Source organism: Symphalangus syndactylus, chromosome 14, assembly GCF_028878055.3.
Source record: "Symphalangus syndactylus isolate Jambi chromosome 14, NHGRI_mSymSyn1-v2.1_pri, whole genome shotgun sequence".
Classification (NCBI taxonomy): Eukaryota; Metazoa; Chordata; class Mammalia; order Primates; family Hylobatidae; genus Symphalangus; species Symphalangus syndactylus.
In genome coordinates this window covers 115,946,980-115,962,250 of record NC_072436.2, presented here as the reverse complement: position 1 = coordinate 115,962,250, position 15,271 = coordinate 115,946,980, and the positions used below count along the sequence as shown (strand labels likewise).

General features: G+C 52.9%; 1 protein-coding gene and 1 long non-coding RNA gene across 24 annotated transcripts in view; one reads left to right on the top strand and one right to left on the bottom strand.

Moving 5' to 3' along the window:
* Window positions 1–8,994, top strand: part of FLYWCH1 (FLYWCH-type zinc finger 1) — a 44,140-nt gene extending 35,146 nt beyond the window's left edge. For 22 of the 23 annotated variants that reach the window (XM_063618352.1, XM_063618340.1, XM_063618361.1 and 19 more), the window contains 2 exons: window positions 1,042–1,102; window positions 7,884–8,994. In XM_063618352.1, the coding sequence (XP_063474422.1) occupies window positions 1,042–1,102; window positions 7,884–7,923 (101 nt within the window). In that variant the 3' untranslated portion in view covers window positions 7,924–8,994. Of the gene's footprint in view, window positions 1–1,041; window positions 1,126–7,883 lie in introns of all 23 variants that reach the window. The other variant, XM_063618360.1, reaches the window with a different exon arrangement.
* LOC134732528 (uncharacterized) lies at window positions 198–4,430 on the bottom strand. The gene is made up of 3 exons (XR_010115828.1): window positions 4,345–4,430; window positions 2,124–2,249; window positions 198–989 (listed from the first exon to the last, which is right to left on the bottom strand). It is a non-coding gene; the product is annotated as an uncharacterized lncRNA (long non-coding RNA).
* Window positions 8,995–15,271: the final 6,277 nt, after the last annotated feature.

Genomic DNA, 15,271 nt, shown 5'->3' with positions numbered 1-15,271 from the left:
GCAACCTCCACCTCCTGGGTTCAAGTGATTGTCCTGCCTCAGCCTCCCGAGTAGCTGGGATTACAGGCACGCACCACCACACCCGGCCAAAACCAATCTTTAGAAAGCTTTGTGTGTCTCACTGTCATTCATGTGAATATTAAGGGCCATGTCCTGTATAACAGTAACAAATCCAAGTTGGCCAGTCACAGTGGCTCCCGCCTGTCATCCCAGCTACGCTGTAATCCCAGCTGCTTGGGAGGCTGAGGCAGGCGGATCACCTGAGGTCAGGAGTTCAAGACCAGCCTGATCAACATGGAGAAATCCCATCTCTACTAAAAATACAAAATTAGCCGGGCATGGTGGTGCATGCCTGTAATCCCAGCTATGCTGTAATCCCAGCTGCTTGGGAGGCTGAGGCAGGAGAATCCCTTGAACCTGGGAGGCAGAGGTTGCAGCGAGCCAAGATCACGCCACTGCACTCCAGCCTGGGCAACAAGAGTGAAACTCTGCTTCAAAAAAAAAAAAGAAGAAAAGAAAACAGCCTGGCCAACATGGTGAAACGTTGTCTCTAAAAAAAAAAGGTTTATAAATCAGCTGAGCATAGTGGTACACGCTTGTGGTCTGAGCTCCTCAGAAAAGGGGAGGATCACCCGAGTCCGGGAGGTGGAGGCTGCAGTGAACCATGCACTGCAGTCCAGCCTGGGTGACAGAACAAGACCCTGTCTTTACAAAACATTTTTTTGAAAAAAAGATTTCTTTGAGAAAGCCACTATTTGGCTTACAGAGAAAGTTGTGCTGGAGGCCTGGCCTTTCATCTTTGATGTCTAGTTGACCCCCAGTATTTTCCATGACAGCAGCTGAAGATCAACTCTTAGGAGCTCAGGTAGCTCCTCTTACCTGGGAAGGTAACTGATGCGTTGAATTCCCAGCGTTGCTTCACCCGGTTGTCTTTCTCCTCACAGCCTTGAGGGCATCATTAACCAGGTGTGTGTCCTTGGTTCTGTCAGCTTCAACAAGAGAAGAATTATTAATTCATGTTTTCAATTGTTTTTTCCTCAGAAAAGATTCAAGTTCAGCTGTGCTTCAAGACGTGTACTCCTGAAAGCCAACCGAGTTATGGGTAATTGTATTAGCTGTCTAATGGTGCGTGACCAATTACAACAAAACATAGTGGGCTTAAAACAACAAACATTTGCTGTCTCAGCTTTTGTGGGTCAACGTTATGGGAGTGGTTGGGCTGGGTGGTTCTGACTTCTGAGGTTGAACAGAATTTGTCTGCCAGGGCGGCAGTCATCTGAAGGCCCAAGTGAGGCTGGAGGCCATGCTCCTCCCCATAGGGACCCCTCCTTGGGCCCACTTCCCACTTGAGTATCCTTCACATGACAGCCATGGGACAGAGAGAGAACAGGAGGGAAGCTGCCACCAGCAGAATTCAGGTTCTTCTCAACCACAGCCAGGCCATAAAGCAAGAGTCCATTATTTTATTGAGATAGAGTCTCTCTGTTGCCCAGGCTGGAGTACCGTGGCGTGATCTCAGCTCACTGCAAACTCTACCCTCCGGGTTCAAGCAATTCTCCTGCCTCAGCCCCCTGAGTAGCTGGATTACAGGCATGTACCACCACGCCCAGCTGATTTTTGTGTTTGTACTAGAGATACGGTTTTATCATGGTGGCCAGGCTGAGTCTCAAACTCCTGACCTCAAATGATCTGCCTGTCTCGAGTCTCCCAAGTGCTGGGATTACAGGCAAGAACCACTGCACCCAGCCTTGTTATTGATTTGTAATTACATCCCACTGTGGTCAAAGAACATACTTTATATGATTTCATTCCTTTCAAGGCTGGATGCAGTGGCTCATACCTGTAATTCCAGCACTTTGGGAGGCCAAGGCAGGCAGATCATTTGAGGTTGGGAGTTCGAGACCAGCCTGGCCAACATGGTGAAACCCCGTCTCTACTAAAAATACAAAAATTAGCCAGGCGTGGTGGCACATGCATGTAATCCCAGCTGTTCGGGAGGCAGAGGTTACAGTGAGCCAAGATTGTGCCACTGCACTCCAGCCTGGGTGACAAACAAAAACCAAATCAAAAACAGAGAAATTTGGGAAACTCAGAAATATGTAGAAATTAAACAACACACTTACAAGAAACCAGTGGGTGAGACTGGGCACCGTGGCTCATGCCTGTAATCTCAACACTCTGGGAGGCAGAGGCAGGAGGATCACTTGAGCCCAGGAGTTTGAAACCAGTTGGGGCAACAGAGGATGACCCTGTGTGTAATTTAAAACAAACAATGAACCAAAGAAGATAATTATAAAATACTTTGAAATAAAACTTATGGGATGCACTGAAAGCCATGCTTAGAGGGAAATCTATAGCTAAAAACACTTCTATTAAAAAGGAAGAAGACTGGGCAACATGGTGAGACCTCGTCTCTACCAAAACCTCAGCCAGACATGGTAGCATGTGCTGGTAGTATCGCTTGAACCTGGGAAATGGAGGCTGCAGTGAAGCGTGATTGTACCACTGCACTCCAGCCTGGGAGATAGAGCAAGATCCCGTCTCTAAATGAATAAACAGGGCCAAGCACGGTGGCTCACACCTGTAATCCTAGCATTTGCGGTGGCTAGGGTAGGAGGATCGCTTGAGCCCAGGAGTTCCATACTAGCATGGGCAAGACCTCATCTCCACAAAAAATACAAAAATTAAAAAAAACTAAAAGCCCAGGTGTGGTGGTTCACACCTGTAATCCTAGCACATTGGGAGGCTGAGGGAGGTGGATCACGAGACCAGGAGTTCCAGACCACCCTGACCAACATGGTGAAACCCCATCTCTACTAAAAATACAAAAATTAGCCAGGCGTGGTGGTGGGTGCCTGTAGCAGGAGAATTGCTTGAACCCGGGAGGCGGAGGATGCAGTGAGTCGAAATTGCGCCACTGCACTCCAGCCTGGGCAACAGAGCAAGACTCATCTCAAAAAAAAAAAAAAAAAAAGGAAATAAATAATAAATAAAACCAAAAGGTGGTTCTGTATAAGGATCAATAAAATTGACAAATATTTAGCTCTACCTAAAGATCAAAAAAATTGAAAAGCGAGAATACTGAAAATACTAAGATCAGGAATAAAGATGAGACCTTACTATGGACCGCATTCTGACAGAGTCTCACTCTGACACCCAGGCTGGAGTGCAGTGGCGCCATCTCAGCTCACTGCGACCTCACCCTCCTGAGGAGCTGGGACTACACGCACGCACCACCACGCCTGGCTAATTTTTCTATTTTTAGTAGAAACGGGGTTCTGCCATGTTGTCCAGGCTGGTCTCCAACTCCTGGGCTCAATCGATCCACCTGCCTTAGCCTCCCAAAGTGCTGGAATTACAAGCATGAGCCACAGTGCCTGGCCCCAGCTCATTCTCTAAGACCAGTATCACCCTGATACCAAAACCAAGCAAAGGAATTACAAAGAGAAAACTACAGACCAGTATTTCTTAGGAACATAGAATACCAGCAAACAGAATCCAGCGACATAAAAAAGGATTATATACCACGACCACATAAGATTTATCCCAGGAATGCATTAACATGCGAAACCAATTAATGTCACACAGCAGCTGTACAGATCAGCCTTAACACGGCAGGCCTGCGACTGCTGCCCTCAGAACAGCCTGTGTGCAAGGTTCACCCTTGGCTGGCATCTGGGAACTTTTTTTTTTTTTTTTTTTTTTTTTTTTTTTTTTTTTTTTTTTTTTTGAGACGGAGTCTCACTCTGTCGCCCAGGCTGGAGTGCAGTGGCGTGATCTTGGCTCACTGCAAGATCACAGTGAGTGATCAGCCTCCCAAGTAGCTGGGATTACAAGTGCACACCACCATGCCCAGCTAATTTTTGTATTTTTAGTGGAGACGGGGTTTCGCCATGTTGGCCAGGCTGGTCACAAACTCCTGACCTCAAGTGATCCGCCTGCCTCGGACTCCTAAAGTGCTGGGATTATAGGCGTGAGCCACCATGCCCAGCTGGCATCTGGGAACTTGACCAGTAAAGAGCTCCTATGTGGATACAATATCCCCAAATAACCATTGCTCACTCTTTTCTGTGCAGTTCTGTGATATTTGCTGAATACTTGCTTTTCTACTGAGCCTGGAATTTCGGTGACCATATTCACTCACACAGCCACAACGCACCTACATGACCAATCCCCAATAAAAACCCTGGACGCCTAGGCTCAGGCAGGCTTCCCTGGTAGAGAACACTTTGCACATGTCACAGCTCGAGGCTGGAGGATTCAGCACATTCTGCGGGAGAGGACTCCAGGGGAGGGGACTCGGGGGGAGGGGACCCCGGGAGAGAGGACTCTGGGGGCTTGTACCTGGTTTCCTCTGGCCCTCACCCCAAATGCATTTTCCTGTTGCTAATTCTGCATCGCATCTTTTTGCCGTAGTAAATCTCAGCCAGTAGTATGCTGGTAGGCTAAGTCCTGGGAGTCCTTCACTTGCAGTCACCAAGCCTAGTGTGTGATGAGGATGCCTGCACACCAGATCAGTAGAGAAAAGGACAAAAACCACGTGATCACTGAATAGACACAAAACATTTGACAACGTCCAACACCCTTTCTTGATAAAAACACTCAACAAACTAGGAATAAAAGGAGCTTCTTCAACCTGATCAAGAGCATCTGTAAAAACCCCACAAGCAGGCCAGGCGAGGGGGCTCACACCTGTAATCCCAGCACTTTGGGAGGCCGAGGCAGGTGGATCACCAGGTCAAGAGATCAAGACCATCCTGGCTAACACGGTGAAACCCCATCTCTACTAAAAATACAAAAAATTAGCCAGGCGTGGTGGCAAGCACCTGTAATCCCAGCTACTTGGAAGGCTGAGGCAGGAGAATCACTTGAACCCAGGAGGTAGAGGTTGCAGTTAGCCAAGATCACGACTGGGCAACATAGTGAGATCCTGTCTCTACAAAAAATTTAAAAATTAGCTGTGTGTGGTGGTACATGCCCAGCTACTTCGGAGGCTGAGATGGAAGGATCACCTGAGCCTCGGAGGTTGAGGCTGCAGTGAGCTGTGATCATGCATCTACACTCCAGCCTGGGCGACAGAGACAGTACCTGTGTCAGAAATAAAAGTAGAGCACAACAGCTCCCGCCTGTCATCCCAGCACTTTGGGAGGCTGAGGCAGGCAGATCACCTGAGGTCAGGAATTCGAGACCAGCCTGGGGAACATGGAGAAACCCCGTCTTTACTGAAAATACAATAGCCAGACATGGTGGTGTGCACCTGTAATCCCAGCTACTCGGGGGGCTGAAGCAGGATAATCGCTTGAACCTGGGATGTGGAGGTTGTGGTGAGCCGAGATTGTGCCATTGCACTCCATCCAGCCTGGGTGACGAGTGTAATTCCGTCTCAAAAAAAAAAAAAGATCACATACAATTATGTATAGTACATAATATTTGATAATGATAATAAATATGTTACTAGATTATTTACTATACTTTTTATTATTACTTTAGAATATACTCCTACTTATTTAAAAGGTCCACTGTAGGCCACAGCATTGGCTCACACCTATAATCCCAGCACTTTGGGAGGCAGAGGCAGGCAGATCACCTGAGGTCAGGAGTTCCAGACCAGCTTGGGAAACATGGTGAAACTCCGTCTCTACTAAAAATACAAAAATTAGCTAGGCATGCTGGTGCCAGCCTGTAATCCCAGCTACTTGGGAGGCTGAGGCATGAGAATCGCTTAACCTGGGAGGTGGAGGTTGCAGTGAGCTGAGATGGTGCCACTGCACTCCAGCCTGGGCAACAGAATGAGACTCTGTCTCAAAACAAAACAAACAAAAAGTTAACTGTAAAACGGCCTCAGGCAGGTCCTTCAGGACTTTTTGGAGGTATCCAAAAGAAGTATCCAAAAGAAGGCATTGTCATCATAGGAGATGACAGCTCTAAGTGTATTATTGCCCCTGAAGACCTTCCAGTGGGACAAGATGTGGAGATGGAAGATGGTGACATGGATGACCCTGACCCTGTGTAGACCTACGCTAGTGTGTGTCTTAGTTTTTAAGCAAAAAATTAAAATCCTTGGCCGGGCACGGTGGCTCACACCTGTAATCCCAGCACTTTGGGAGGCTGAGGTGGATGGATCACTTGAGGTCAGGAGTTCAAAACCAGCCTGGCCAACATGAAGAAACTCCACTTCTACTACTAAAAATACAAAAATTAGCCGGGCATAGTGGCTCACACCTGTAATCCCAGCACTCTGGGAGGCAGAGGCAGGTGGATCACAAGGTCAGGAGATCGAGACCATCCTGGCCAACATGGTGAAATCCTATCTCTACTAAAAATACAAAAATCTGCTGGGCGTGGTGGCACGTGCCTATAATCCCAGCTACTCGGGAGGCTGGGGTAGGAGAATTGCTTGAACCAGGGAGTCGGAGGTGGCAGTGAGCCCACATTCATGCCACTGCACTCCAGCCTGGTGGCAAAGCGAGACTCCATCTCAAAAAAAAAAAAAAAAAAAATTAGCCAGGCATAGTCGCACACACCTGTAATCCCAGCTACTCGGGAGGCTGAGGCTGCAGTGCACTGAGATCGTGCCACTGCACTCCAGCCTAGGAGACTCCATCTCAAAAAAAAAAAAAAAGTCCAACTTAAAAATTTAAAAATGCTTAAAAATAAAAGCTTATAGAGGCTGGGCGCAGTGGCTCATGCCTGTAATCCCAGCACTTTGGGAGGCCGAGGCAGGCAGATCACGAGGTCAGGAAATCAAGACCATCCTGGCTAACATGGTGAAATCCCATCTCTACTAAAGAAAAAATTAGCCGACCGTGGTGGCAGGTGCCTGTAGTCCCAGCTACTCGGGAGGCTGAGGCAGGAGAATGGCATGAACCTGGGAGGCGGAGCTTGCAGTGACCCAAGATGGCATCACTGCATTCCAGCCTGGGCAACAGAGCGAGACTCCATGCAAAAAATAAATAAATAAAAGCTTGTAGAATGAGGTTCTAAAGAAAATATTTTTATACAGCTGTACAATGTATTTGTTTTAAACCAAGTGTTAATAAAAAAAGAAGCAAAAAGTTTAAACATCAAGTTACAGTAAGCTTATTACTGAAGAAAATTTTTAAAAATGAGTGTAGCCTGAGTGTTGAGTGTTGTGCACTAAGTCTGCAGTATATACAGTAATGCTTTAGGCCTCCACATTCACTCACCCACAGCAACTTCCCACCCTGCAAGCCCCATTCATAATTCATGCCCTGTATAGGTGGACTATACCTTTTTTTTTTTTTTTTTCTGAGACGGAGTCTTGCTCTGTCCCCCAGGCTGGACTGCAGTGGCGAGAGCTCGGCTCACTGCAACCTCTGCCTCCGGGGTTCAAGCTGAGGTGAGAGAATCACTTGAACCCAGGAGGCGGAAGGTGCAGTGAGCCAAGATCGCACCACTGCACTCCAGCCTGGCGACAGAGTAAGACTCTATCTCAAAAAAAAAAAAAAATTAGCTGGCCGGGCGTGGTGGCTCACACCTGTAATCCCAGCACTTTGGGAGGCCAAGGTGGGTGATCACTTGAGGTCAGGAGCTCGAGACCAGCCTTACTAACATGGCAAGACCCCGTCTGTACTAAAAATACAAAAAATCAGCTGGGTTTGATGGTAGGTGCCTGTAATCCCAGCTACCTGGGAGGCTGAGGTGGGAGAATTGCTTGAACCTGGGAGGCCGAGGTTGCAGTGAGTGGAGATCATGCCACTGCAGTCCAGCCTGGGTGACAGAGCAAGATTCCGTCTCAAAAATAAATGATCTAGACTGTGGTATCCCCAGGAAAAAGGATTGCAGGAATCCTGAACTTTCTGTGTTATCTATTTCCACCATGTTTTGATGTGTGCAATGAACATGTGTCTCTTTGTAATTAGGGACATCAAAGACATCAGACTGGATGGCGAGTCCCAGTGAGGCGATGTGGGCAGAGGAGCTCAGAGCCGCCCACCCGAGGTGGCTTCACGTCCACACAGGCACTTCCCATCCACTTAGATTTGCTTGGCAGAAACTTCTTTTCATTCTTCCAAAGCATCGATGGTCTTCGCATCTCCCAGGAGGAATTCTTGAATGGTGTCCTTGTGTCCGCGGAGAACAGTGCTCAGAGCTGGCGCTTGCAGAGGCACCTGTTGTGGGGCAGGGCGGTGGCGCCTTCCTGACTTTTGGAAGACGTGATGAAACTGCCTGGACACGGACGCCCCTGCTGTCCGGCCACAGCACCCCTGGGTTTGCAGAGCACGCAGCCTTCCCAGGGCTTTCCACCTGGCGAGGCCCCGCTCTGTTTAGCATGGTGCAAAGTGAATGCCCCTGTCTTGGAGCCTGGGCACATTTGGGGAAGTTCCTGCTTCAAACTGAGCTGCCCCGCATAGGCCAGGTCAAGCCACACCAATCTTTTCTGGACAGGTGCTGGGTAGGCCTTCCTGGTCTCTGGCCGCCTGCTGCCAGGGTGCGGCCATCCCCAGCAACCCGAGCCGGGCAAACCAGAGGCCTCGTTCCGTGCTCCACACTTTCCCTTCTGTGCTCCTTCCAAGTTAAACTAAACCCCCTCTCCACGATTCCCACGGCAGGCGTCATTCCCGAGATGGGAGCCAGCCCAGGGGTCACCAGGAGCCCGTGCTGGGCACACGTGCCCTGGCTGAGGCCAGCGGCATCCTGGGTGGCCCAGGTCCATCCTGGGCAGCAGAGGCATGTCCCCTTCTGTCAGGCAGCTTCACAGAGTGTGGCTTCGCCAGTCAGAGGGAGCAGTCCGGAGAGGCAAGGTGACCCCACCGGGACTACAGAGCCTCCTGCTTACTAACAAGGACCTGTCCTCAGCCGCGAGGTCCTTCACTCCCACCCTGTAATTGTGGGGGGAGTGCCAGCAACAGGCCTGTCCCCTGGCAAGTTGGCCACGGAGCCCACCATCCACTGCAAGGCTGTGACAGCCCGGGCACCCCCGCATCTCCTCTGCTTGTACGGTTCCCCCAATAAATCCTATTTTCCATCTCATCGTGTGGAACTGGTGCTTGTTCACATCCCCCTTGCAGCAACAGTTGGCCACCGTGAAGCCACACTCCATCATGTCTCCATGCCAGTGCCCAGGAAGAGACCCTTCCCCATGCCTGGGCAGTTACGGTCACCTGGCCCAGACATAACCTGGACCAAGAGTGGACGGAGACACCTGGAGTTGGGGCCTCTGGAAGGGCTGCTGAGGGGCCGGCTGCAGCCTGTGGCCTCTCCCAGGCCCGGATATGGCAGGACATTTGCGTCACGTTGCTGGAAGAGGCAGGATGCTCTGTTCTGGCCATTAGCCTGCGTTACCCCTGGACTCATTTGCATAAGCCTGGGCAAGTGGCACCCCTGGGCCAAAGGCAGACTTGCCCACCCGTCCATCCTTTGCCTATGGCAGAGGACACACAACACAGTGGCTGCGCTTCGGGCAGTGTTCTCGGCCCTGAAGCATCCTGCCCCGAGGCTGACCAAAATGCCCCCAGCTGGACTCATGTCCAAGGCTACAGACCCAGTACTCCAATCCCGACTCCCACTGTGTGGTAGAGACGTGCACGCCCACGGGAGGCAGCCATGCCCGAGGAAGGTACCCGCTGAAAGATGGTCTAGTTCGTGTCGCCACCAGCTGGACCTCTGGTCTGGCTCCCTGCAGAGGGGGAAGCTCCACACGTGCCCAAGATACGAGAGAAACGCCCGGGTGACAGCAGCCTGAGTCACTGCAGCCTCTGCCACCTGCCAAGCCTGCGCCCTCTGCACAACTGGACTCCTTGCCTCTGTGATGGGGCCTCCACGGCCAGCGTCTTCCCGCCATGGTCACATGATGCCATGCCCTGTCACCTTGGCTGGGCTCTGGGCACCCCTAAGCGGGTATGAGGCGAATCAGAGGAAGGATATCGGCTTCTCTTCCCTTTTGGACATTTGTGTCATTGACCGGGTCTGGCCCACTCTTCCTCTGCCTCACGCCTGCTTTGACCTTAGAGGACAGGTGGCAGCCCGCATTGCTGGGCTGAGACTCTCCAATGGATGTGAATTTGGATGATGCTGTTGTCTTGGGTGGCTGAGCGGCCACCAAGCCGCACCCTGGTGGCCGCTCAGCCATGACAAGGGCCTGACAGCCACTAAGTGAGCTTCAGAGCCTTCCCCTTGGAAAGTTCCAGGGCCACCAGATGTCCCCTGCACAGTCACTGTCACAGAGTTAAAGCGTGTGGGTGAACGCTGGCCGCGGAGTGTGCAGCCCAGCAGTGGCTCAGCAGGGCAGCTCCTGCTTCCAGCCCCGGCTCTGCTGGTGCTTCGCCCACAAACCCTGCTGTATGACTTTTGCACCACGTGGTGTGTGTCTGTGCCCTTTGACGTGACAGTGCCAACAACGCCTCATGAAATTTAAAATAAATTACCAAGGCATCAGAAAGGTATCAACAAAGAACTCTAAGTTTGAAAATGGTGGTGGGGCAGTGGCCAGTTCTGGGAGCCCTTGGCCCCCCCAGGACCTGACCCACAGTCATAAGGTGGGCCCCATCCCCCAGTGGTCCCAGCCTAGCCTCCTGTCCCACCTCGTCTGCCAAGACAGAGTGGCACAGGACCCCTGTCGCTAAGGCCAGCAGGTGTGTCTCTGAGCTGGCCGTGGGCACTGACCGCCCTCCCAGGTCCCCTCCAGTGCCAGCTCCTCTGGCTTCCCCTCCCAGCCCCCTTCATGAGTGCCTTGATCCAGCCCAACCTTGGAGTGGGGGTTGGTGATTTGGGGGCTGTACCTCAGCCCTCTTCTGCTCTGCCACATTTGGGGTTCACGGTTTGTCAGCCCTCCCTTCTGCAAATGAGACCTGGACGTCATCTCCAGCTGCCTCCTGGGCCCTGCCCGGCATCTCTGATGAGTACCATGCAGCACGGGTGGCAAAGGGGATTGTCCCCCATCCTCTTGTCCTCTTGTCTGAGGGAGGACACCACGGATGAGTGAAGGGAGGACACCACGGATGAGTGAGACAGTCATCCTCGCCGCCCTGCCTGTCCTGTGTCCCATCAGTCATCAGGGCCTGCCACCTGCCTGCTTTGTCTTTTTTTTTTTTTTTTTTTTTTTTTTTGAGACGGAGTCTCGCTCTGTCACCCAGGCTGGAGTGCAGTGGTGTGATCTCGGCTCACTGCAACCTCCGCCTCCCAGGTTCACGCCATCCTTCTGCCTCAGCCTCCTGAGTAGCTGGGACTACAGGTGCCCACCACCACGCCCAGCTAATTTTTTTTGTATTTTTACTGGAGATGGGGTGCAGGATGGTCTCAATCTCCTGACCTTGTGATCCGCCTGCCTCGGCCTCCCAAAGTGCTGGGATTACAGGCGTGAGCCACTGCACCTGGCTTGTCTTTTTTTTTAAGATGGAGTCTTGCTCTGTCACCCAGGCTGGAATGCAATGGCGTGATCTCAGCTCACTGCAACCTCCACCTCCTTGGTTCAAGCGATTCACCTGCCTCAGCCTCCCAAGTTGCTGGGACTACAGGCGCACGCCACCATGTCCAGCTAATTTTTGTATTCTTAGTAGAGACGGGGTTTCACTGTGTTGGCCAGGATGGTCTCAATCTCTTTTCCTAGTGATCCGCCTGCCTCGGCCTCCCAAAGTGCTGGGATTACAGGCGTGAGCCACTGCGCCCGGCCCATCAGTGGCTTTTAATAAGTTCACAGGGTTGTGCACCCATCACAACTATCTCATTCCAGAACATTATCATCACCCTGAAAGGCAGCCCCTCCCCCATTAGCAGTCCCTGTTCTCTGCCTGTTTTTATTTTTTTTAGTTTTTTTTTGTTTGTTTTTTTGTTTTTTTTTTTTTTTTTTTTTTTTTGAGACAGTCTCACTCTGCTGCCCAGGTTGGAGTTAACTGGTGTGATCCTGGCTCACTGCAACCTCCACCTGCTGGGTTCAAGCAATTCTCTTGCCTCAGCCTCCTGAATAGCTGGGATTACAGGTGTGTACTACCACACCCAGCTAATTTTTGTACTTTTAGTAGAGGAAGGGTTTCAAAATGTTGGCCAGGCTAGTCTTTAACTCCCGGGCTCAAGCAATCTGCCCCCCTCAACCTCCCAAAGTGCTGGGATGACAGGTGTGAGCCACCACGCCCGGCCCCTCTGTTTCCTTCCCTCGTGTGCTAAGGGGCTGATGGGGCCCCTTTCTCTAGAGTGTAATGCTGAGAGGAGCTGGAGAATCCGGGGAAGGCACTAGGACAGCAAAGGAGACCCTTTCATGGGTCCCTGTGTTCATAAACATTCCCAACCCTCAGCCCCTGACTCATGCAGGGACCAGCCACTGGCAGCTGTGACCACAGCACTCTCCAAACCTGTCTCCCAGCCTGCATTGTTCCTCTGCAAACCCTGGCCCCATCATAGCTCAGCTAGAACAGGGTGTCTCCTCAGTGCACATCCCAGCACACGCACCTGCCCAGGCACACTTTCCCTGGCCTCCTTTTTGAAACAGTCTCACTCTGTCACCCAGGCTGGAGTGCAGTGATGAGACCTTGGCTCACTGCAGCCTCGAACTCCTGGGCTCAAGCAATCCTCCCACCTCAGCCTCCGAAATAGCTGTGACCACAGGTGCGCACCACCACACCCGGCTAGTTTTTTAATTTTTTTTTTTTTTTTTTTTTTTGAAGCAGAGTTTCACTCTTGTTGCCCAGGCTGGAGTGCAGTGGTGCGATCTTGGCTCACTGCAACCTCCACCTCCCAGGTTCAAGCGATTCTCCTGCCTCAGCCTCCCAAGTAGATGGGATTACAGGCATGTGCCACCACCCCCAGCTAATTTTGTAGTTTTGTTTTTTTTTTTCATAGAGACAGGGTTTCACCATGTTGGTCAGGCTGGTCTTGAACTCCTGACCTCAGATGATCCGCCCGCCTCGATGTCACAAACTGCTGGGATAACAGGTATGAGCCATGGCCCAATTTTTTAATTTTTTGTGGACACAGAGTCTATGTTGCCCAGGCTGGTTTCAAACTCCTGAGCTCAAAAGATCCACCTGCCTCAGCCTCCCAAAGTGGTGGGACTACAGGTGTGAGCCACCACTCCTGGCTCTAAAAATGCAAATGGCAGCACGTAACACCTGCCCCAGGTGTACGCTCCCTGTTTTTCGCATCAGGTGCGACTACGTGGTTCAAGGACCAGAAGCCAGATGTACCCAAGGGGGTTCTCTGGGGACCGAGGGGATGACAGTGCCTGGCCTCAGGCTGCTAGCACCAGCCACGGTTGCCTCCAGATACCGGTTCCACCAGCCCTCCTCCTGCCTCCAGCCGCCTGCTCTGCTTCCCGGCCTGCGTGGCCAACAGAAGACATCCGGCTGCCCAGGAAGGAGACCAATCACCCCGTCCCCGTTGTTCTGAAGCCCTAGAGGAACAGGCCCAGCTGGGGCACTTAACCATAGCCGGGGCCACTTTGTGCACAGGCCCCACTGACAAGGAGGGCGTTGGGCCTGAGCAGGCTGTCACTGCAGCCTTTGGGGGTCCACACCCTGCCTAATGAGCCTCGCCCCTCACCACCCCCCACCCTGCCAGCCCCTCTGCACTCCAGCATACAATTGCTGCAGAACAAATCACTAGAAATGTATCATCTGGAAACAACACCCGCTTACCTCACGGCTTCTGTGTGGCAGGAGTCCGGGAAGGGGACTGTTGAACCTCTGCTCAGGGTCTCACAGGCTGCACTCAAGCTGTCAGCCAGGGCTGGGATCCCAACGGAGGCCCGAGGTCCCCTCCTGACCGCATGTCGTTGTGTGCAGAATCTATTTCTCGCAGCTGTGGAGCCAATGGCCATATGCTTCTTTGGCATCACGAGGGGGAGGCCCCGTGGCTTCCAGCCTCTTAAAGGGTGCACCTGAGCTAGCCAGGCTCGGCCAGATCAACCTCCCTTCTGATTAACTCCAAGTCACCTGATTAGAAACCCCAGTTACACCTGCAGAAATCCCTTCACTGCAACACCACAGGAGAAGTAGAAAGAAAAAAAGTAAAGTCCTTCCACCAGTGCCACAGAACAATCCAATTACAGGAGAGGCGGCCCATACTCCAGGGAGGGGGTCACGGAGCACAGAGACACTGAGGGGGATCCTGGGGCCACCTCAGAATCCCGCTGGCCACAGCTCCCAGCCCACCCCTCACTCATCACCAATTGCCCTCCCCGACCCGGGAGGGGCGCCACACAGAGAAGCGGTATTGGGGGCCTGCCTGTGGAAGTGCCTTGGCTCGGAGGGACCCCACTGGGCTGTGCCCTTGCCAGCCATGTGGTTCCAGACAAGTCCCTGTGGGCCCCACCCTCCCGTGTACTGCCCAGTCTAAGGCAGGAAGCCTTGGGGGCTGTGTGGGGTGCCCAAGTGGCCCTTCCTGGGGTCCTGGGAAGAGGCCTGCCTGGACCTCACAGATCTGCTGGGGAGGCGGGGGTCGTGGGAAGGCCCCCCAGGGGGCACGCCGGGGACCAAGCCTTGTCCGCTGTGAGGCCTGAGGACAGCATGGCATGCCAGGACCCAGGGGCCCCCACCTGCTTGGTGCTGCCCAGCCCTCTCCTCACCTGTTCCGGCCCCCACCAGCCCCTGGGCTTGCCTTTGAGGTGCCCATCCATCCCTGCGGGGGCAGGCGCCGTCCAGAGGGGAGGAGCGGCCTCTGCTGTCTCCCTGGGTGTCTCCCGGAAAGATCCCAAGCCCCAGGCCGGGGAGGGGCCGCTCCTGTCCGGTCCCTCCCTCCTCCACGCCTGACACCTGTGGGGCCAGAGCAGGAGCCCCACCTGTGTCTACACCGCCCTCCCCTCCTGGATTCACTGTCACTCAGGCAACAGGAACAGTTGTTCTGGGCACTTGTTATGTTCGAGGCAAATACTCCTCCCTTCTATGAAGCAATGTGGGGTGGGGGTCCTCCTTCTATCCCAAGCTGAGGGCCGCTCTAGTGCCCCTCAAGCCCTCGAGGTGGGGATGGCGGGGGAGGCAGCTAGGAGGGACTGGGCCCCGCTGAGGGGGCTTCCAGTCACCCCTCATTCAGACTGAGTGGAGACCGGCTGCGGCCTTCCTGGGGACGGGGCACCCCAGCCCTGCCAGCGAGTGAGCCCTCACCGGGCCTGCAGGCCTGGGGCAGGGGGAGCTGGTGGGCAGGGGGAGCCGGGGAGCAGGGGGAGCCACTGAAAGTCTGGGGGATGGGCACTGCTTTTTAGGCAGCAGCAGGTCAAAGTCAGGAGGGTGAGGGTGGTCAGGACTCTGAGGGCAATGAGGGTCCCCGGGACATGCGAAGCCCCCCCCCCATCTGCCATGGTGCTGGGGGAGGAGCCAGTGGA